Source organism: Hyperolius riggenbachi, chromosome 2 (assembly GCF_040937935.1).
Source record: "Hyperolius riggenbachi isolate aHypRig1 chromosome 2, aHypRig1.pri, whole genome shotgun sequence".
Taxonomy (NCBI): Eukaryota; Metazoa; Chordata; class Amphibia; order Anura; family Hyperoliidae; genus Hyperolius; species Hyperolius riggenbachi.
Genome location: NC_090647.1, coordinates 316415074 through 316437245, shown reverse-complemented (window position 1 = coordinate 316437245; position 22172 = coordinate 316415074). Strand labels below are relative to the sequence as shown.

General features: G+C 43.8%; 1 protein-coding gene across 1 annotated transcript; it reads left to right on the top strand.

The window, feature by feature from the left end:
• Window positions 1-5697: 5697 nt before the first annotated feature.
• Window positions 5698-20269, top strand: LOC137544390 (putative transmembrane protein 244). Its single transcript, XM_068265457.1, has 6 exons — window positions 5698-5733; window positions 6030-6115; window positions 8592-8665; window positions 12378-12503; window positions 13606-13650; window positions 19854-20269. The coding sequence occupies exons 1-6, from the start codon at window positions 5698-5700 to the stop codon at window positions 19931-19933; spliced, it is 447 nt and encodes a 148-aa protein (XP_068121558.1). The 3' UTR covers window positions 19934-20269.
• The last annotated feature ends 1903 nt before the right edge of the window (window positions 20270-22172 follow it).

Below are 22172 nucleotides of genomic sequence, written 5' to 3'. Positions count from 1 at the left end.
GTGATGATGGCCTACTACAAGGCAGTCCTCTCACACTGTAACCAGGCAGTCCGCTGTCACTGTAGCCAAGCAGTCCACTGTCACTGTAGCCAGCCAGTCCACTGTCACTGTAGGGAGCCAGTCCTCTGTCACTGTAGCCAGGCAGTCCTCTGTCACTGTAGCCAGGCAGTCCACTGTCACTGTAGGGAGCCAGTCCACTGTCACTGTAGGCAGCCAGTCCACTGTCACTGTAGGCAGCCAGTCCACTGTCACTGTAGGCAGACTATACAGTGTGTACTGGCTACCAACAGTGATAGTGGACTGCCTGGCTAACAACAGTGATAGCTGACTGCCTGTCTACCAAACAGTGATAGTGGACTGCCTGGCTACCAACAGTGATAGTGGACTGCCTGGCTACCAAACAGTGATAGTAGACTGACTGGCTACCAAACAGTGATAGTGGACTGCCTGGCTACCAACAGTAAGGGCGGACTGACTGGCTTCCAACAGTGAGGGCGGAATGACTGCCTACAGTGATGATGGCCTACTACAAGGCAGTCCTCTCGCACTGTAGCCAGGCAGTCCGCTGTCACTGTAGCCAGGCAGTCCACTGTCACTGTAGCCAGGCAGTCCACTGTCACTGTAGCCAGGCAGTCCACTGTCACTGTAGGGAGCCAGTCCTCTGTCACTGTAGCCAGGCAGTCCACTGTCACTGTAGGGAGCCAGTCCACTGTCACTGTAGGCAGCCAGTCCACTGTCACTGTAGGCAGCCAGTCCACTGTCACTGTAGGCAGACTATACAGTGTGTTCTGGCTACCAACAGTGATAGCGGACTGCCTGGCTAACAACAGTGATAGCTGACTGCCTGTCTACCAAACAGTGATAATGGACTGCCTGGCTACCAACAGTGATAGTGGACTGACTGGCTACCAAACAGTGATAGTGGACTGCCTGGCTACCAACAGTGATAGTGGACTGACTGGCTACCAAACAGTGATAGTGGACTGCCTGGCTACCAACAGTAAGGGCGGACTGACTGGCTTCCAACAGTGAGGGCGGACTGACTGCCTACAGTGATGATGGCTTACTACAAGGCAGTCCTCTCGCACTGTAGCCAGGCAGTCCACTGTCACTGTAGCCAGGCAGTCCACTGTCACTGTAGCCAGGCAGTCCACTGTCACTGTAGCCAGGCAGTCCACTGTCACTGTAGCCAGGCAGTCCACTGTCACTGTAGCCAGGCAGTCCACTGTCACTGTAGCCAGGCAGTCCACTGTCACTGTAGCCAGCCAGTCCACTGTCACTGTAGCCAGCCAGTCCACTGTCACTGAAGCCAGCCAGTCCACTGTCACTGTAGCCAGCCAGTCCACTGTCACTGTAGCCAGCCAGTCCTCTGTCACTGTAGCCAGCCAGTCCTCTGTCACTGTAGCCAGGCAGTCCACTGTCACTGTAGGGAGCCAGTCCACTGTCACTGTAGGGAGCCAGTCCACTGTCACTGTAGGCAGCCAGTCCACTGTCACTGTAGGCAGACTATACAGTGTGTTCTGGCTACCAACAGTGATAGTGGACTGCCTGGCTAACAACAGTGATAGCTGACTGCCTGGTTACCAAGAGTGATAGTGGACTGCCTGGCTACTAACAGTGATAGTGGACTGCCTGGCTACCAAACAGTGATAGTGGACTGCCTGGCTACCAACAGTAAGGGCGGACTGACTGGCTTCCAACAGTGAGGGCGGAATGACTGCCTACAGTGATGATGGCCTACTACAAGGCAGTCCTCTCGCACTGTAGCCAGGCAGTCCGCTGTCACTGTAGCCAGCCAGTCCACTGTCACTGTAGCCAGGCAGTCCACTGTCACTGTAAGGAGCCAGTCCACTGTCACTGTAGGGAGCCAGTCCACTGTCACTGTAGGGAGCCAGTCCACTGTCACTGTAGGGAGCCAGTCCACTGTCACTGTAGGGAGCCAGTCCACTGTCACTGTAGGGAGCCAGTCCACTGTCACTGTAGGCAGGCAGTCCACTGTCACTGTAGGCAGGCTATACAGTGTGTACTGGCTACCAACAGTGAGAGTGGACTGCCTGGCTACCAACAGAGAGGGCGGACTGCCTGGCTACCAACAGAGAGGGCGGACTACCTGGCTACCAAAAGAGATGGCAAACTGCATGGCTACCAACAGAGATGGCGGACTGCATGGCTACCAACAGAGAGGACACACTGCCTGGGTACCAACAGAGAGGCCACACTGCCTGGTTACAAACAGAGGGCACACTGCCTGGGTACAAACTTACAGGGCACACTACCTGTCTACAGTGTGGTTGGAGTGCTTGGCTAAAGTTAGGGAGCACTTCCTGGCTACAGCAACATTGGAGTGTACCAAGGAAGGCCACCATCTGTGTAGCCAACCTCTAAACTGTCTACTGTCTGTCTACACTGAATACACAACGTGCCTAGGGTGGACCAACAGCCAATACTGAGAGTGCACTGACAGAATACAGTGCCACTGTAGTGAGGACATAGTACATGTTTATATCATAAGTGCATTATGAACATGACATCACAATTACACACCCTGAATTATTGCAAAAGCATGTTATTTCATTCTCTCAGGAACACTATTTAAAACAAAAAAAAACAAAACAAAAAAAAACATCAGCGCATCATTACTATCACACGATCCACCATGGTATCACTGAGGCGTGCTTAAAATACCAATCACATTAGCCAATACAACTCAACATACCTTGTCAATATCCACCACAACATTAACACTCCTCACTGGCGTAGCAAAGGAGCTGTGGACCCCCATCCTACATTTACTGTAGGGCCCCCCAGTCTCCAAAAATAACAATTGATACAGCACACCAAAAAATGGCAATGCCAACTACACTGTCAGAGGTGCAAGAAGTGGATGGGGAACAGCTTGTTAGTGATTACCACTATTCAAAAAATCTATAGAAGTGATTTTTATGAGCACAGGACCAATTGAGAGCTAATACTGTAGTTTAGGGAGGGACCTGTGGGCCAGCTCTAGCCCAAGGGCCCCGATCCAGTCGCTACCGCTACACCCACTATTTCTACGCCCCAGAAACTCCCCTAAGAAATGAAATCGCTTTACATTCAAAATCAGCAGTACAATACTAGGATGATATTCTATGGGAAAAAAAAAATTACAATAATATACATAGTAAACCACTAGTATACAGTACTATCATAGCACAGGTAAAAAAAAATAACAAAGAAAAAAAAAACTAAAAAATAAAAAAACAACAACACTGCAATTACAAATGACAATAGAATTACACTTTACAAACAAAATTATATAAGCAAATTGTACTGTAATTCAACAATACAACAATACTTCCTTTACACATTACAAATACAACAAACATATGCAGATCAACACCTATACTTACGCATGACCCGAACAACTCCAACAACGTTTTCCTCGATCCAGCCATCTTCTTCTTCTAATGGCGAATGAAGCCGCTTTTCGAACCGTCTCCACCGGTGTCCTCAGTTCTTCGTCCCTTACAGCTGTCTTCCACCGTCCGCCTATCTCCGCCGCACGTGTTCCTCTCCAAGCAGCGCAAATACAACCGTCTGCGCACTTCCTCCCCAGCTTCCTGTTCCATGGGCGGCTCCTGGAGTAAATGGCGCCAAACAGGAGTCACATGCTCACAACTCCACCCAGAAATTACCCACAATCCAACACGTCAAGTGTTTCTTGGCGGAAAAATACCGCACCTTGCGGGACTTTTCAGCTGCATTCCGCACGGCTACCGCTACCTTACCGAACTGACACCGACTTCACCCCGCAAGCGGTATTTTCTTTATGAATTGATAGCAGAAGATCTACAATACCGAATGCGGTATTTTTCCGCCCTCAAAACAAATACCGCATCGACGTCTATGAATCGAAGCCTATATGCTGTTTCTATATTTTTTCTGAGGTTATTGAAGATCAAAAAGGGGAAGAGGAAAGGAAGTAACCAACGTTCACGGTTCAGGACTGGTACCAGTGGTAACAGTGAATAGTATATATGCTTTGTAATGATGGACTGTTGAGCGGTGCAACTGACTACATTATTATTATTTTTGAGAAGGAGGTGATAAGCTGCGTGAAGCTCACCCCCCTACAATCAACACAAATAAAAAATGCCATCATGTTTGGTTAGGCTACGTTTGTGCCCATTTGTGCTGCAAAAAATTATATTTGTGCTGCTTTCATTTTGAAGATAGCACTTATTATTTCCAAAACAATACCATCACCCAGCCCCTATACAACTATAATTTGTAAGATATTCACGTTTTTATGAAGGTCAAAAGTGCAGTCAAGCTCAATGAGCCTTTGCGATGTTGTAAGGGTGAACTTTTAACCTTTATAAAAATGTGAATATCTCAAAGATAGAAAGATGATTTTTACACAGGGCCGGTTCTAGACTTTTTGCCGCCTGAGGCAAACTTATGAGACACCCGTGCAAGGGGTATTGGGCACAGTGGCGGGGAGGGGGGTCGGAACTCCCTCCCTCACCTGGGGCCCCCGATCTGCGCTCCCCCTCCAGCTATTAAGCATAGCAGTAGCATATTAATATCAGGCAGTGCCAGTGAGCGGGGATGACTCACCTCTTCTGCGTTCCAGAGTGCGTTCCACTCCTATCACTTCCTGCAATGCCGTCCACTTACAGTACAGTGGGCGCCATTGCAGGATTGACGAGAGTGGAACGCACGCTGGAACGTGGAAGAGGTGAGTCATCCCGCCCGCTGTCTGATATCACTACGCTGCTGCTGCGCTTAATAGCTGAAGGGGGAGCGCAGATCGGGGGACCCAGGTGAGGGAGGGAGGTCCGACCTCTCCTCCCCGCCACTGTGCCCAAAACCCCCTTCCCGCCGACTACCCCCCCCAGCTCGGCGGCACCCCACACCCACGGCCAGGTGGTGCCGCCCCCCGACTTTGCCACCTAAGGAACCCGCCTCATGGGCGGAAAGGCCTTGTTTTTACAGCACAAACGAGCACATGCACAGACAGCACTACCCACCCATACCAGTTCCATGCCTGTAGGTTGTTTTATGGGGGCTGAGTGATGGTATTGTTTTGAAAATAATAAGTGCTATTATCTTCAAAATGAAAGCAGTACAAATCTTAATTTTTGCAGCACAAATGGAGCACTAACATGATTGAATTTTTATTTGTGCTGATTGTAGGGGGGCCAGCTTCACAGAGCTGTGGTGGCACCCTTCATGTTGAAACGATCCAGTTTAGCCTAATACGGTTTGAAATTGTGTGTTTATATGGTTTAAAGAAGCGAACACACCAATCACAGATTTAAATAAGTATTTAGTATGTCGGTGGTTTCAAACAACCATTATCTAATGTGCGTAACAAAGCTCAAAGCTTCAGACCATATTTCTTATAGTATTTTCGACTTGCACATTAGAAGTTTCTTCTGCAGAGCTGCAGAATGTGAAGTAAACACCATTGCAATATCTAGAATTATTGAAATAATACAATGAAAAACTGAGCCAAAAAAAGAACTTAAATCCGCAATGAAAATGACAGCTACAAGCAACTAGTGTGATGGTTACCAGCAACTCACAGCTACAGCTAAACACATTGATGGCTGTAGAATAGAAAATCCCTGCCACAGTCTCTGCTCAGTACTGGTAAACTAATAACATGAGAGGATTGCAGAATATCCCATAAACCCTCTTGACCACGTCGTCATGAATGCTAGGATTAGCCCTGAGCGGAGCACAATGGTATAGCATAAAGATCTTTTAAAAATGTTTTTTTTGCTAACAGAATATACAGGTCATATAACTTCGACCTTTAAGATATAGTAATTTGGTCTATGCATTGAACGTGCTGTGGTGACAGAGGGGATGAATTTCATGAGATAAGAGAGTGTCTGTAGCACACAGGCAGTTTCTTTATGATGAGGAAGGCATTTTACACAGCCAGGGAAGCATAGAGAGATTGTTAGGCCTTCAACCAGTATAAGTTGTACTGTTCAATATATGAGGTTTATTCACCTTTTTTTTTCTTCTTCTTCTAGAATATTTACTTCTGTATTCTGCTGTGTCTTCTCATCTTCTATACTGTATTCTACATGGCATCTACTGTGTGCGCAGGATTTCTGAGGTAAAAACACTATACACACCACTATACAATGCACCAAATGCATAACAATACCTAAAAAATGGATGTTAACCTGTATCAAATGGTCTAGCATAACGATAATATTGCATTTAACTGGTAAACAAAAGTAGCATTTTTCTGGCAACAGGTTTAGATTTGAATTTTTGGGCCTTACACTTTCTTGTTTTTTTTTAAACTATTTATTACTCATTTTTTCTGTCTTGCACCTGTTACAACAGTGAGCGCATGACAGGCAGAGCTCTCCCATCACTTAGTCCAAATGCATAGCTTGACAGTGAAATTTAAGTTTCTGTTTGGCACAGGGCCGGATTTACCAAAAGGCACTGTAGGCACGTGCCTACAGGCACCTGACGATGGAAAGGTGGATCACTCCCCTCCCCAAAGTGCCTCCCTTCTGCCTTACTTATGCAGAGGCCCGAGCTGAGTGTAAATTAGAGGTCTCGGTATTCCACTGATCACATCTTGCTTCAGTTGGGGGCACCTCTAGCTACCTAATACTTGGCAGCACCTCTAGCTATTTAATATTGAGGATCAATCTGGCTACCTAATACTTAGGGGCACCTGTAGCTACCTATGACAGGCAAGGGAACTAAGGGAGAAGTAACAGCTGGGCCAGCCAGCATACTTGTGGTGCTGTTCGGTGGATGTTTTCAGGTTTATGGAGGGTGAAGTCTAGGGTGCAAAGACATCTGTGCCTATAGGCTCATGAGATGTAAATCCGGGCCTGGTTTGGCATAGGTCTATATGAGCATCCTTTCACTGTACAACAAGAAATAACCTACATTGAAGATATTTGTATTAGCAAGCAGATGTCTATTTGATCAGCGATCAGTAGGGGTGTAATGTAACCCCAATCATCAGGAGCTCTTGGAAAGTAACCAGAATGGTGCAACTGGAGCACAGGGGTCATGCCAAAACTCCTCTCATATTTCTGGAGGTTGGACTCTACCATTGATCACCGTGGGCTTGATGCGCTAAAGCTGGACAATTAACTTAGCGCCTCGTGTGTTAACGCAGTAACTTACGCAGTGCTATTGTAACGTGTGTTACGCCACATGTTACCATAACAATGCACGTGACACTAAGGGTGACTAGTGCTGATTTTTTTCAGCTCAGTCTTCGAGACTGGGACCAGACAACAACAAAGAACCCAAAGTACCGAATATTTTTTCTTTTTTTTTCTTTAAAGAGACTCTGTAACACATTTTTCAGCCTTAGTTCTTCTATCCTATAAGTTCCTATGCCTGTTCTAATGTGCTCTGGCTTACTGCAGCCTTTTCTAATTGCACTGTCTCTGTAATAAATCTTATCTCCTTTCCTCTGTAGTGTCTGTCGGGCTTAGGCTTGAATGTGTGGAATGTGCAGGGCTGCTTGTGATTGGATAGAAGCGATATACACCCTCTGCAGGCCCCCTGCACACTCTGTATGACTCACACACTCTGTTTATGTGAGCCTATCACAAGCTGGTTAGTTTGTTTGTAAACACTGCCTACAACTGTTAATTACAAGCCAGGATTGCAGCAGAGAGTGGCAGAAACAGCACAGAGGGGCACAGGAGAAAATGAGGAATAGAATGGTATGCTTTTTAGCGTAAGAATATTAGAGTACAGATTCTCTTTAACTTTGTGGTTTATTTTATTTTATTTTTAATATTGAATCACCATTCTAATTTTTAATACATTTAAAATCATTTGAGTATTCTCTTTCACCTCAGTGTGGATTAGAAAACAAGAAAATTGAACTTTGCCTCTAATGCTACTACATCAAGTTTGCATCTTTGTAAATGTGTGTCATACTGTCAAGAGGCAAGGCAAGTATGTGTTACAGACCTTGCTTGGCAGAAGAGTCAAAGCACATTTACTTTGCTAGACTGTGTGCAGCAGGTCATCTTTCCGCTATTAAACACATGGCAACTGTAGATGTGTTGGCAAGGGTTATCTGGTTTAATATTGCTCATCACCTCTCCCCCAGGGTGGGGCTGAGAGGGGAAGTTATCACAGCATTTTGATTCTTTTAGCTGCCTGTGCTTGCTTTCTATTTTTTTCTGTATTACCTCTACAGTTCCACTTCTTGTGCCTCAGGTAGCTGGTAGGGCTCTTTCATGCTCTTTGCATTGTGCGGTGTTTCCCCAAACTGTAAAATCCCTAAGTCTAACATGATTTACTCCTTTAAATAAAGACGCTGTTTCCTTAACTATGATAAAGAAAGTCTGTAATACATAGCCTACGCGGTCACAAAGGACAGATTGCTCTCACAGGACATCTTATATAAGAGGTTTGGTTTCCTTTTTGGTGCACTGTGAGAGACAAAGATACGGTAACTGTAATCATATGTGAATTTACATGACCCTCTATCAACACTAATGCTCCAAAACAAAACCTTGCGAACATATGTAGTAGCTGCTGCTTCTGGGTTTACACCGTATTTCATTGCCTAATTGTTTAATATATGTTTTAAGGATAGAAGACTTTGATTGGATGATTCCATTCAGACATACACTTCTACCATCCTCAAACAGCTCTGGATATCATGGTGAGTATTGTACTGTTACTATCATCCTAAATTCACACCCTTTACAATATAGGCAGGCATAACATGTTCTGTTGTTATTATGGTTAATCTTCGGTTTGATTATGCCGAAGATTATAGGATATAAATTATATATTGTTAACTACTTTTTAATTTTGATTTGCTACCAGTTATCAGTTTCCAGTGCACACACCACACTTCATTTTTTTAGCTTGGACATATAACTAGGCAGTGTTCCCCCCCAAACTTCCCTCAAAATCATAATTAGGCAAACTCCCATCTAAACATAATTACAGAGTCCCTCACAAAAAATCATAATTCGACAAACTCTCGCATAAACTTAAACTAAACATTATAATTAGGCAGACCCCTCCCCCCAACATACGCACACAAAAACCAAAAAAATCATGGTCATAATCATAACTACATTTATCAGGTAACTAGCCTCCCCCTAAACATAATTAAACAGACCCCCCCCCCCCCCCAAAAGAAAAAAAAAACAATGATCATAATAAAGCAGACTACCCCCTAAAAAAGCATAATAAAGACAGAAGACAAATAATTCAAATCAATAATAATACAGTAATTAAAGTGCCCCTTTGAAATCTCTGGTATCAGTAGAGGCACCTGTAAAGAGACACCCTGTACTCAAATCTCAGATGACTCCATCCTGCAGCCCAGCTCCCAGTGACTTCAGTATTTAGCAGTGTCAGCTCTGAATCTCCTGTGCACCGTCAGGTCAGACTGTATTGAAATAAAGTTCCAGGTGATGGGCTTGTAGCACATATCACTGCACAACACCCCAAACTGTTTATTACATTATAGAGAGCTTGGTGAGCAGATAATCGCTCTGCTGTCCCTCTGCATCAAGGCTGTGCAATCCACATCCTGAGCAAGATTATTAAATCATGCAGAAGGATTGGGGCACAACTGCTGACATTTGGGGCATGTACCCTGAGCATTTCCGAGCACAGAGACCTGCCAATGGCCGTTTCATGCTCCTGCACTTTTTCACAGCAGGGTCAGCCTACTGATGCCACTGGTCAGTATAGACAGTCCATATATTTCTATCGTCAGTGCACTATCCTTCCCAGCTCAATCTCCCTAAGCCCACACGTCGCAGCTCTCCTGCGCTGTGTGCCGTTACACACAGTTATATCAGGAACCATCAGTGAGGAGTGAGGAGTGAAGGGGGTGGGTTAAGGGAGAGGAACAGCCACTTCCTCCCCACCCATATTCGGTGTTCTGCTCAGTCTGAGATTACGGCTGAGCAATGCAGGGGCCACTGGAGGGTGCAGATGGTGCTGTAACATATGTCACAGCACTGCACGTAAATCAGGATTAAAAAATCCAGTTTAGTGGTACTTTAAATGTATTTTAATGGAGTCACCATTATTTGCAAGTAGCCACTAGCTACTAGTCTTAGTGACCAGGGTTAATGCTTGCTCATGTGACATGACCATAATGAGTGAGGTACTTGATATCAAAAGAAACTTATAGTGGAAAAGGCACTTTTAACTCACAGCATCATGACCGTATTCTACAACGCAGTACATTTTCTGATGCTGTGAGATATTATTTAGCATTTTTGCCCTGCCTAGAAGCTTTGGGCTCCTAGGTTGTAGGGACTAGTGAGGAATACTGACATTATCTGCAAGAAGCCCATGTCTTCTCACTGTGGTTGACTGGGTTTACAAGTGGTCTGTTTTTTTTCACACTCAGAAAGCATATTAGTAGGTTAACTGCTTGCAAGTGTGCTAGGTACACACGTTACGTTTTTCCGTATGATAGATGCATCCGATTGATAAATTCCCTAAAGTCCGATATTACTCCCAATCGTTTTCTGGCCCGATCTCCCATAGAAGTGAATGGAAAAAGATACGAAAAACGAGCGGAAGATAAGAGAATCGAGTGCAGAATCGTGCAGAAAAAACGATCGGGTGGAAAATCGAGCGGAAAAAAACTATCGTGTGTATTAGGCATTAGGGACATTACACTGCAATCTCCTATGGGAGCAAGTACTAATGAGCATAAATGAATGGCTGCAGACAGAGCACTACATAAACACTGTAAATGAATAGATTAATGCGCTGGAAGCAGAGTTGGATCATCTACAAGACGAACCTGGGCAGTTGCCTAGGGCGTGGAGAGGGTCTTGTGACCTGGAGCAGGGGCAAACCCAGGATTTTCAAGGGGGAGATTCCTGAAAGGTCTCCCTCAGCCACGCACCATACAGTATAATAATTTGGTAGGACATCATAGTAGGTACACATAATGCATTTTCCTGTCCGACCGACAACGGTATCAATCAGGAACAGTTTGGATACAGATAATAATGAGGAAAGCCAACATTGGTAATGAAGAGGAAAGTGAAGCATTCACACAGCAGGGCACAGGACTGTACTCATACCTGACTCTGTTAAGTTCCCCAGAGCTACTCCATGCTCTATACACATGCTGCTGCTACATCCAAAGTCAATTGTAGCAGGGAAAGGTTCAACTTGTGCCTGTCCCCAGACACTGCACCGGCCCTGGTCTGAGGGGGATTCTGGGCAGCTGTAATCTCCCCCTGCGTTTGCCTATGTGGAGGAGGCTAGTCCCCACCAAATCTAACTAAAAAGCCTGGTTATTATCAACAGTGGGCAAAAACTGCTATCTTGCCTAGAGCCCTATTCTATCTTAATCCTTTTCTGGTTGGACGACATTATAAAGGTTGTAGGAAATATATTTAAAGGGTTAATATTTTTGTGGTGTTAGATATATTATAGTATATGTTTTGCTGTTGATTGTTAATTTTATTTTTGTAATGGGGTTGAGGATATTCCAGTGCTAGTGTAGACGGTTACTGAAGGATATGATTATGGTTCTAGCGCATATGCAGTGGATTTCATTACTATGATGCTAGTAGATATTACAAGTAGGGATGCTCTCATGAGTGCTTGGGCACTCGAATTTGTGATTTAAATGAGCATTAATTACTGCAGGTGTGCGGCGGGGACATAAGGGGTTATTTACCCATAAATCCACGTCCTCCCTTCGCTACAAATAGCTTGCACGCGTCCTATTGGACACTCTGCAAGCCTCGCCAACCTGCACTTCCTCCTTCAAGGAGGAAGTGCGGGTTGGCGAAGCTTGCAACGCGTCCAATAGGACGCGTGCAAGCTATTTGGAGCACAGGGAGGATGCGGATTTATAGGTAAATAACCCCTTATGTCCCCACCGCACACCTGCAGTAATTAATGCTCATTTAAATTATGAATTCAAGTGCTTAGGCACTCAAATTTACTTGTGAGAGCATCCCTAATTACGAGTATTATTGTGATCTGGTGTTTTGATATACTAATAATAGTAAGGGGGACAAATTCTTGTGCCTGTGCTGGAGAATATCCGTGTTCATCAGAGCTACAATATCCAAACTGCCTATTCAATGTATTTCACTGGAGAACATACAATAAAGATTTTCTTACTTTTTTATAATAAAAAATAGTATTAAAAAATAAGAGTTCGTTTTGTACCTTCAGTTACCAGTTTTGTGAAGGTTGAAACCTGTTTCATTATTGCAATCTGTTATTTCTCAATAAAAATACAGAGAGAGAAAATTATTATCAGACTAGCACTATTCTGTTATTGCTGTGATGTTTCTGCTTCTGCTTGCATTTTCTTCCGATGTCTTTCTTCAACCCAAATAACTATGTAATTTTACTGTTTCCACCAGTACAAGTCATCTCACTGGGAGTAACCTTTTTCCTCAGTGGTCTGCTGTTTGTGCCTATTGTTGGATCAATGGTGTGGGATTATTCTATCACAGTGACCTTTCTTCATTTCATTATTTGTTGCATAGGTATATAATGGATATATTTTTTTATTTGTGTTACCCCCCTCCCCCAAATTGTATTAATCATATATTTTTCTGTCTGCTAAAAGGGATGCCTGTTTCTGGTTAGATAGAAGTATGAGTTATCTGATGCCTCTTGCCACTCTGTATCTCTGTTGCTATTAAATCTTTGCTCATGTGAACATTATTTTTAAACACTGCATGAAAATCAAGAGTATTTTTACCATTTGCAGTCAGTAGATGCTGTTACAAACAGCAGCTTTACTACTCACACCCACGCAGCTGCTGTTATAAAGCAGGCCTAAAGAAACAGTATTGTACCTTAGCAATCAATAAAAAAATAAGTTTTGAATCAGGATGATAGCTGTAAGGGATTTCCCAAGGGGTTTGTACATGGACAAGTCTGTAATAGGTCTAATAATTTGGCTAGTTCATTTTATTTATGGATACAAAGGAGATACAAAGTCGGCACTGCTGCATACTGTGTGTTTATTGTTGGAAGGTGCTCTTCATCACATGCGTGCAGTATTAAAAAGACACATACCGTGCGTTGGAGGCTTCTAGCTGTGAGCTGGTGGTGGGTGCTGGGAGCAGGAATAGCCTGACAGCCGTTTCGCGCTATCTAGGCGCTTCTACGGAGACTCCGTAGAAGCGCCTAGATAGCGCGAAACGGCCGTCAGGCTATTTCTGCTCCCAGCACCCACCACCAGCTCACAGCTCCAAGCCTCCAACGCACGGTATGTGTCTTTTTAATACTGCACGCATGTGATGAAGAGCACCTTCCAACAATAAACACACAGTATGCAGCAGTGCCGACTTTGTATCTTCTTTGTATCCATTGATCCCTGCCTTATTCCAGTCTGAGCACGCTGACAGTGCCACAAGAGTCCAACATGCCGTGACCCTGCAGACCCTTCATAACAACGGATGTGGATCCTATGTAGTGCCGACTCCCTCTTTTTCCTCCCTCCATAGCCCAGTCCTTTCATTTTATTTATGCATATTCCTCAAAGCCACCAAAATTGTGATTGATGCATGGAAAATATTTTTATCAATTTTGCAGTGTATGTATTTTTGTAACAAAAATGTTTTTATTTCATATTTGCAGTAACTCAGGAGTTTCCTGTGACATGGCAGTGGTGGCTACAAACAGGTAATTGCAGCATTGTTTTGAATGTAGAGATTTACATATGCATTATGTCAATGAGTATGTTAGTGATAGGAGTTATTATTATAAATATGATCAAACAGCTAAAGTAGACTTAATAATTTTATTCACAGCAAGCTCTGTTTACCCCTAAGCCATGAACTCATTGCTATCACAGCAACGCTACGGCATGACTCCTTCAGATCCCCTCTTGCTTTTCTAATGCTAAGTCCCTTTACTGGTTACCTATATCATAAAGTATACAAATTAGGTTTTAGTAGCTACTAACACACTAGCAGATTAGTGTTAGATCATGGTGTCAAAAACCTGAGTGGTTTTTTGACTTTTTCATGATTGCTAACTCAGTAAAGGAGAAGCCCTTAACCTCCTTGGCGGTTCAATTTTTTCACCAAGGAGGCTGCATTACACTTTTTTTGTATTTTTTTTGTTTTTGTTTCATGTAGCTACCCGAGTGGTAGCTACATGAATCACCACTAGAGGGCGCATGTGTCCCTCTAGTCCGATCGCCGCCGGCAACAACAGCAAACAGGAGATTGTGTATATAGGCTTCTCCTGTTGCCATGGCGACAATCGGAATGACGTCAGCTGACGTCAGGCGCACCCGATCCAGCCCTTTGCGCTGCCCGGGAGTGATTGGTCCGGGCTGCGCAGGGCTCTGGCGGGGGGGGGCCCTCTTCCGCCGCTGCGTGCGGCCGATCGCCGATCAAGCTGTACGCGTGGCTAGCAAACTGCTAGCTGCGCGTACAGCACTTTACAGAATTTAAATCGCCCCACCAGGGGCTAAGATATCCTCCGAGGCGGCTTACCCCGAGCTCAGTTCGGGGTTACCGCTAAGGAGGTTAAAGCGTTGCTATCATATAAATCCGGCATAGTGGGGTCTGAATCCTCTATAACAGTAATTATAGATTGATGGTATACCTTGAAATGAATCAGAGCACACAGTATATGATTTTATATAAAAAAAATTGTATTTGCTTATCATACAGCATATATACAAAATATGAACAGTTCCAAGTAGATTTTCCTTCTGACAGTATTCCATCTCATCAAGGCTTTAGAGCCAAGCAATTATCAATCTTCTAAGTACATTCAAAAAAGAATATAACAGTTGTGTTATGTAGAATAAGATAAAAAATAGTCTCATCTGTATCAATAGCTGTGTATCTAGTAGCTGTGTAAAACTTGTTGTAATCTTCTTAAAGAAATAGCATAAAAAATAGCTTCTAAAAAACTTCTTGCTAACATCTTAACAAAACTTAATGCTGAAAAATTAATAAAGTAAATCACCAGAATATTAAGCATATTACCCCTTCTCTGTCATCTCTTCAGCATCTAGAACCACTTGTGGGAAGGTAGCTTCTGCCTCATGTGTCTTCTCAGGAGATTGTTGGGCTTCTGCAAACTATGAGCTTTCAGTTCCTATTTTTATAGGGGTTGGATGCAATATGGCTGCCTAATCTGGACTGTCCCTGAATCCCAGACTCTGATTCGCTAAAGCTTCCGTGCGTCAAACGCTATCTATTCTTAATTACCTTATCTTGTGGGAATTAACGTCATCTGACATTTTGACATTTGATAAAAAGGTCATATTTAACGCAGTTAATTAAAAATGGACGTCACCAGCCATCTTGTCTGCTGATATGACTTATTTGACCCAGACATGGACTTCCAAAAACATCAACATCTTCTAGATATCAAGCGTTTCACCCCTTTTACTACTCTGCACCGTTTTATACCAAATAAGATTTCAGCAGAACTGTCTAAATTATCTTCAGTATTTCACCGCTGCATCTGCAAGATCGATGCAGAACAGACAAAGCTATGCAGAACCTTAACAATCACATTTATATAGTGCTTTTCTCCGATAGGACTCAAAGACCCTGATCTCCCTCTACTGCTGCCTGTGGCACCACGTCCTGTAACCAGCTGCTAGTGGGACCAATCACTTAGCTTGTTTGTAGATCACCCAATTTTGCTAGCCAAAATAGCGGTGTGGGAAATAGTTTTGCAGTATGCATGATATTCAAAGAAAGGATCAATTCTATGTGAACCAATATACCCTTCAAAACATATGTGCAGTGAGTACAGAAAGGAGTCACCCCCTTCAAAATATACACATTTTGTTGCTCTAATTACTGACTCCACCTCTATGTGTCTGCACAGAAATCACATCATTAACCTATTTTAGTTCCTGGACGTAGAAACTACGTCCAGGAACCATGCGCGCTCCCGCGGCCAATCGCACGCGTGCTCCCGGCCCGCGGTTCGTTAGCCAGGCAATCAGTGAATCGGGCTATTGTGCCCGATCACTGATTCCTCTCCCCCGCTGAAAAAGCGACAGCTTCTCTCGGAAGCTTAGCTTTTTCTGGCTGTTGCCTCCCCCATGCGTCTCTCTAAGCGTATGTTACGCTTAGAGTGACGTCATGTAAACAAACTCATGGCCATCTTGTGGCCAAAAAGTAAAACTACAACTAAAAGTAAAAAAAATAAAACTAAACACACATTTACATTATAAAACTATTGTTTACATCCCACCCTCCCAAAAATACCCAAATAAAATGTTTAATATAAAAAAAAAAACAACAACATTACAATTAAAAAAAAAACGTAAATATTTACCTAAGGGTCTAAACTTTTTAAATATCAATGTAAAGATGAAATATTTCTATATTTCTTTTCATTTTAAACTTGTAAATAGTGATAGATGGAAAACGGAAAAAATGCACCTTTATTTCCAAATAAAATATTGTCGCCATACATTGTGATAGGGACATAATTTTAACGGTGTAATAACCGGGACATATGGGCAAATACAATACATGAGTTTTAATTATAGAGGCATGTATTATTTTAAAACTATAATGGCTGAAAACTGAGAAATAATGAATTTTTTCCGTTTTTTTCTTATTCTTCCTGTTAAAATGCATTTACAGTAAAGTGGCTCTTAGCAAAACGTACCCCCCAAAGAAAGCCTAATTGGTGGCGGAAAAAACAAGATATAGATCAGTTCATTGTGATAAGTAGTGATAAAGTTATAGGTTAATCAATGGGAGGTGAACATTGCTAAAGTGAAAATGACGGAACGCGAATGGGTTAAACAGGTAAAAGAAAGTGCATGATTACCTGCTGAATGATGTGATTGGCTGTGCAGACACCTAGAGTTGTGGCGTATAGACTCTTTCCTGTGCCTTGACAAAGGGGAACCCTAGTGGCCCCTAAACAATTGTTGGATGGCATGTTTGTGTAATGGAACAATAAACCTGTTAGTTCCTGCAAACTGTCTGAGTGCGCACCCTTTTTTGGAATATTTGCAGGTCTTTGTCATGTTGCAAAAAGAACATTCTCCCAATGACAACTTTCTGGCAAAGGGTCAGGTCTTCCTCAAAAAATTGTCACATCTATTTTCCTCTTTATCCTGACAAATGGCCCAGTCTCTGCTGCAGAGAAACCACCCCACAACAGGATGCTGCCATAATGAGCTGTATTGAGTCTCTGCCAGATAGATCGATTGGTGTTGAGGTCAAGCAGTTAGATTTTGGCCATAATTTTTTTTTACCCATTTTTCCTCAGAATCTCCAGTAGAGATGGCTCGAACCTCCGATTTTCAGTTCGCGAACCTCAAATGCGAACTTACGCAAAAGTTTGGTTCACGCGAACTTTCGCAAACCACAATAGACTTCAATGGGGATGCAAACTTTGAAAACTAGAAACATTTATACTGGCCACAAAAGTGATGGAAAAGATGTTTCAAGGGGTCTAACATCTGAGTTTTTGCATGGATGAGTGGGATACACGCCAAAAATCCCGGGGAAAAATCTGGATTTGACTCGAAGCAGCGTTTTAAGGGTAGAAATCACATTGCATGCTAAATTGGAGGCATAAAGTGCTTTAAAACATCTTGCATGTGTATATGTTACGGCCAGAACCCGAAGTGTGGCCACTTCTAGTTCTGGCCGGCCACTTCGGGTTCTGGCCGGCCAATGCGCGAAGTGGCCGCAGCGCAGCGGCTAATGTTAGAAATGGAATGTTTCCTTTTAATATGAATGTAGTTTTCCTGGCCGTCTCTGGCCAAATGTAGCAAAAAAAACCCCAGTTCATTCATTGAATGAGATGAAGCCGCCCGGCTTCTGCTCCGCCTCCTCTCCTCCGCCCCTGCCTCTCTCTCTCTCCTCTCCCCGACACTGGCAGCGGGGGACATGCGTGTCCCCTCCAGAGTCGTTCGTCGCGGCAGGCAATCCTGTCGTTCATCCCTGCAGAGCGGGGGCTGGCAGAAGCAATGTCTGCAGCCTCCCCGCTCTGCTTTCCTGGCGCCACGAACGACTCTCGGGGACACGCGTGTCCCCGCCGGCTGCCCGAAGAAGATAGAGATAGAGAGAGAGAGAGGCAGGGGCGTGCGGTCACGTAGGTAGGTGGGTGCACTGAACAACAGGTAGGTATATGCAGTGATAGGTATTACAAATGTGCAGCTGTCTCTCACACACACACGTACAGTGAACAGGTGCAGGGACACTGCGTGCGATCACGTAGGTAGGTAGGTGGGTGGGTGCACTGAACAACAGGTAGGTATATGCAGTGATGGGTATTACAAATGTGCAGCTGTCACACACAGGTAGTCACTGAATGTGCTGGGCCTGGCAGTGGCACAGTAGGAATTACCAAGGGGCCAAGGTCCAGCAGCTAAGACTGACTGACAGGGCTGTATATGCAACAAAAGTGTCTGTGGGACACACACACAAAAAAATAGATCACAAGAACATTAGCTTTTAAAAGAGCTGTTGAGAATGAGTGCTTTTTAGCAATAAGTATCAGCAAGAAAGAGCAACCTAACAAGCCTAACTAAGCTTTCCCTAATGTCTCTGCAGCACCTCTCCCTTCTCTAATTACTGCAGCCACACGAGTGAGTGAAATGGCTGATGCTGCCTGCTTTTTATAAGGGGGGGTGGGGCTACAGGAGGGAGTGTAGCCTGATTGGCAACCCTGTGCCTGCTGACTGTGATGTATAGGGTCAAAGTTGACCCTAATGATGTAGTATGGGGCGGGTCGATCCGCCATAAACTTCGCATTCGTTCGCGAACGCAAACCACCGAAGTTCGCGCGAATGTTCGCGGGCGAACCTTTCGGGCTATCTCTAATCTCCAGATGCATATTTGTGGAGCACTTGTTTTTGTTTTCATTTACACAACCTGACCACTCCTGCCATTACGTCCTGTAACTGCCATAGGCCTCTTGATAGCCTCTCTGATCACTCGTCTATTATTTGGTGGGATGGCCCTAGTAGTATCAAGTACTTTTCACTTAATTAATTATAGACTTTTCTGTTCTCCTCGAAATTGATTAGCCTTTTGAATTTATTTGCATCCATCTTCTGACTTGTTCCTTTCTACAATTTTATCCGTTAGATCTTTTGATGATGCTTTTGCAACCATAGTTGTTTCCTTTCAGTTACACTACCAAACACTGGAATGCTTCAGGAAATAATTTTATGTTGAAATAATCAAAATCACTGCAAACAATCACAAGCGGAAATCAATTAACTTTGTGTAAAATAAAGTTATTAGCTAAACATGATTATTTTTAGAAGGGTGTGATCCTTTATCCATCTTATTAATTTGTTCTTTTATGTTTTCTGGCCTTGCTGCTTTTATTTACACTTGACCGCTATTAGTTGCATCTAACAAACACAGGTAGAGATTAATAGTAATAATAATCTCATACAAAGAATACATTGGAAGAACCAAAGTCAGTAGTGTACATTTAGTTAAGTAATCCAAATGTAAAATATGTGTTTTACAACTGTATAAATATAACTAGTTCTTGAAGAGGAACATCCCATGAAATTGTTGTAGAAAATATATATATATATTTTAATACAAAAGTGTACATTTTGCAAAATGTATGTTATGCTATCGGGTAGCTGGTTTGTGGCCCCGTCAATCAGGTAATTTAAATAATGTAGCAATCTGTTGCTTAGCTGCATGCAGAAAAATGTCAGTGAATTTACTTGAAACTGCATTACTAAAAGCAAGTCCGCTTTGAAACATATTAAGCAGTAAAAAGCAAGAATTTTCGGCACAATGGTAATTTTCATAGAAATAAAAATAAGTGTTTTTACAGCCATGTTAAAATTTTCATATGAACGTTTCTTCATTTTTATAGCATCTTTTGTACCAACTGTCTTTGTTTTACAGGCTGTGGATTGCTTCTCATGATTGCATCTGGTCAAATCCTTGCATACTTCACTTGCAGAAACTCACATCAAAGACACTGAACTGCGGAAAGATTTTAACCTTTGTTTATATGGAGCATAATTATTAAAAAAAGGAACTTTAAACTAGAATTATATTTTTTAAGAGAAAAAACAACTAAATGATATACATTACATGGATTTTTTTCTATTCTTTAAAATTTTTAATCAAAGTTTATATATGAATCAGAATATATGAAATGTAAATAGCAGTAGGTAAGCAATGACAGACAGTTAGTGTTATGTTACATTGCAGAACTACACCTTATACAGTGGGATTACGAAAGTTTGGGCAACGTTGTTAATAGTCATGATTTTCCTGTATAAATCGTAGGTTGTTAAGATAAAAAAATGTGAGTTAAATACCGGTATATCATATAGGAGAAACACACAGTGATATTTGAGAAGTGTAATGAAGTTTATTGCATTTACATTAAAGCGGTCTAACACCCAGCATTTCAACTTTGCTTTAATAGATTGCTTACAGCTTAAAAACTATTATGCCAGAATTTTTTTTAAGCAGAAATTCACTGAATAGTTAAAACTCAGCATTTTAGTGCTGTATTCAGCTAGGATTCCGCTTCTGAGCTGGGCTTTAGATACAAATGTATCATGTTTGGAATGTAAATAAACAAAAATCTCTCAGAGAGCACAGGAGGCTTCCCAGACAGGCTTTGCAGAGGTTTATTTACATTCCAAAACTTGATAGATTTGTATCTAAAGCTCAGCTCCGGAGCGGAATCCTAGCTGAATAAAGCACTAAAATGCTGAGTTTTAACTATTCAGTGAATTTCTGCTTAAACACTTCCCGACCGCCTAACGCACAGAGGCGGCCGGGAAGTGGAGCCCTGAAGGACCGGCTCACCCACAGAGGCGGCGGTCCTTCTAAGGGCATGGGCAGAGCGATCGCGTCATCCGTGACGCGATCCTCCGCCGGCGCCTGTCACCGCTCGCTCGCCGCAACATCCCGCCGGCTATACGGAAGCGCCGGCGGGATGTTAACCCCGCGATCGCCGCATACAAAGTGTATAATACACTTTGTAATGTTTACAAAGTGTATTATACAGGCTGCCTCCTGCCCTGGTGGTCCCAGTGTCCGAGGGACCACCAGGGCAGGCTGCAGCCACCCTAGTCTGCACCCAAGCACACTGATTTCTCCCCCCCTGCCCCAGATCGCCCACAGCACCCATCAGACCCCCTCCCCCTGCCCACCCCCCAGACTCCTGTTTGCACCCAATCACCCCCCTAATCACCCATCAATCACTCCCTGTCACTATCTGTCAACGCTATTTTTTTTTTATCCCCCCCCCCCCTGCTCCCTGCCCCCTCCTGATCACCCCCAACCCCTCAGATTCTCCCCAGACCCCCCCCCCCCTGTTTACTGTATGCATCTATCCCCCTGATCACCTGTCAATCACCCGTCAATCACCCCCTGTCACTGCCACCCATCAATCAGCCCCTAACCTGCCCCTTGCGGGCAAACTGATCACCCACCCACACCAATAGATCGCCTGCAGATCCGACATCAGATCACCACCCAAGCGCAGTGTTTCCATCTATTCTCTCCTCTAAACACCCACTAATTACCCATCAATCACCCATCAATCACCCCCTATCACCACCTGTCACTTTTACCTATCAGATCAGACCCTAATCTGCCCCTTGCGGGCACCCAATCACCCGCCCACATGCTCAGATTGCCCTCTGACCCCCCCTTATCAATTCACCAGTGCATTAATTACATCTGTTCTTCCCTGTAATAACCCACTGATCACCTGTCAATCACCTGCCAATCACCCCCTGTCACTGCCACCCATCAATCAGCCCCTAACCTGCCCCTTGCGGGCAATCTGATCACCCACCCACACCATTAGATCGCCCGCAAACCCGCCGTCAGATTACCTCCCAAATGTATCGTTTACATCTGTTATCTTCTCTAAACACCCACTAATTACCCATCAATCACCCCCTATCACCACCTGTCACTGTTACCTATCAGATCAGACCCTAATCTGCCCCTTGCGGGCACCCAATCACCCGCCCACACGCTCAGATTGCCCTCAGACCCCCCCTTATCAATTCGCCAGTGCATTAATTACATCTGTCCTACCCTGTAATAACCCACTGATCACCTGTCAATCACCTATCACCCATCAATCACCCCCTGTCACTGCCACCCAACAATCAGCCCCTAACCTGCCCCTTGCGGGCAATCTGATCACCCACCCACACCAATAGATCGCCCGCAGATCCGACATCAGAT

What these genes read in the sequence shown, in the direction of transcription:
- LOC137544390 (XM_068265457.1), top strand. Translation starts at nt 5,698, where the DNA reads ATGAATGCTAGGATTAGCCCTGAGCGGAGCACAATG. An exon ending in GCCCTGAGCGGAGCACAATG is followed by an intron (nt 5,734 to 6,029) that starts GTATAGCATAAA and finishes TTCTTCTTCTAG; the next exon opens with AATATTTACTTCTGTATTCT. An exon ending in TTTCATTATTTGTTGCATAG is followed by an intron (nt 12,504 to 13,605) that starts GTATATAATGGA and finishes TCATATTTGCAG; the next exon opens with TAACTCAGGAGTTTCCTGTG.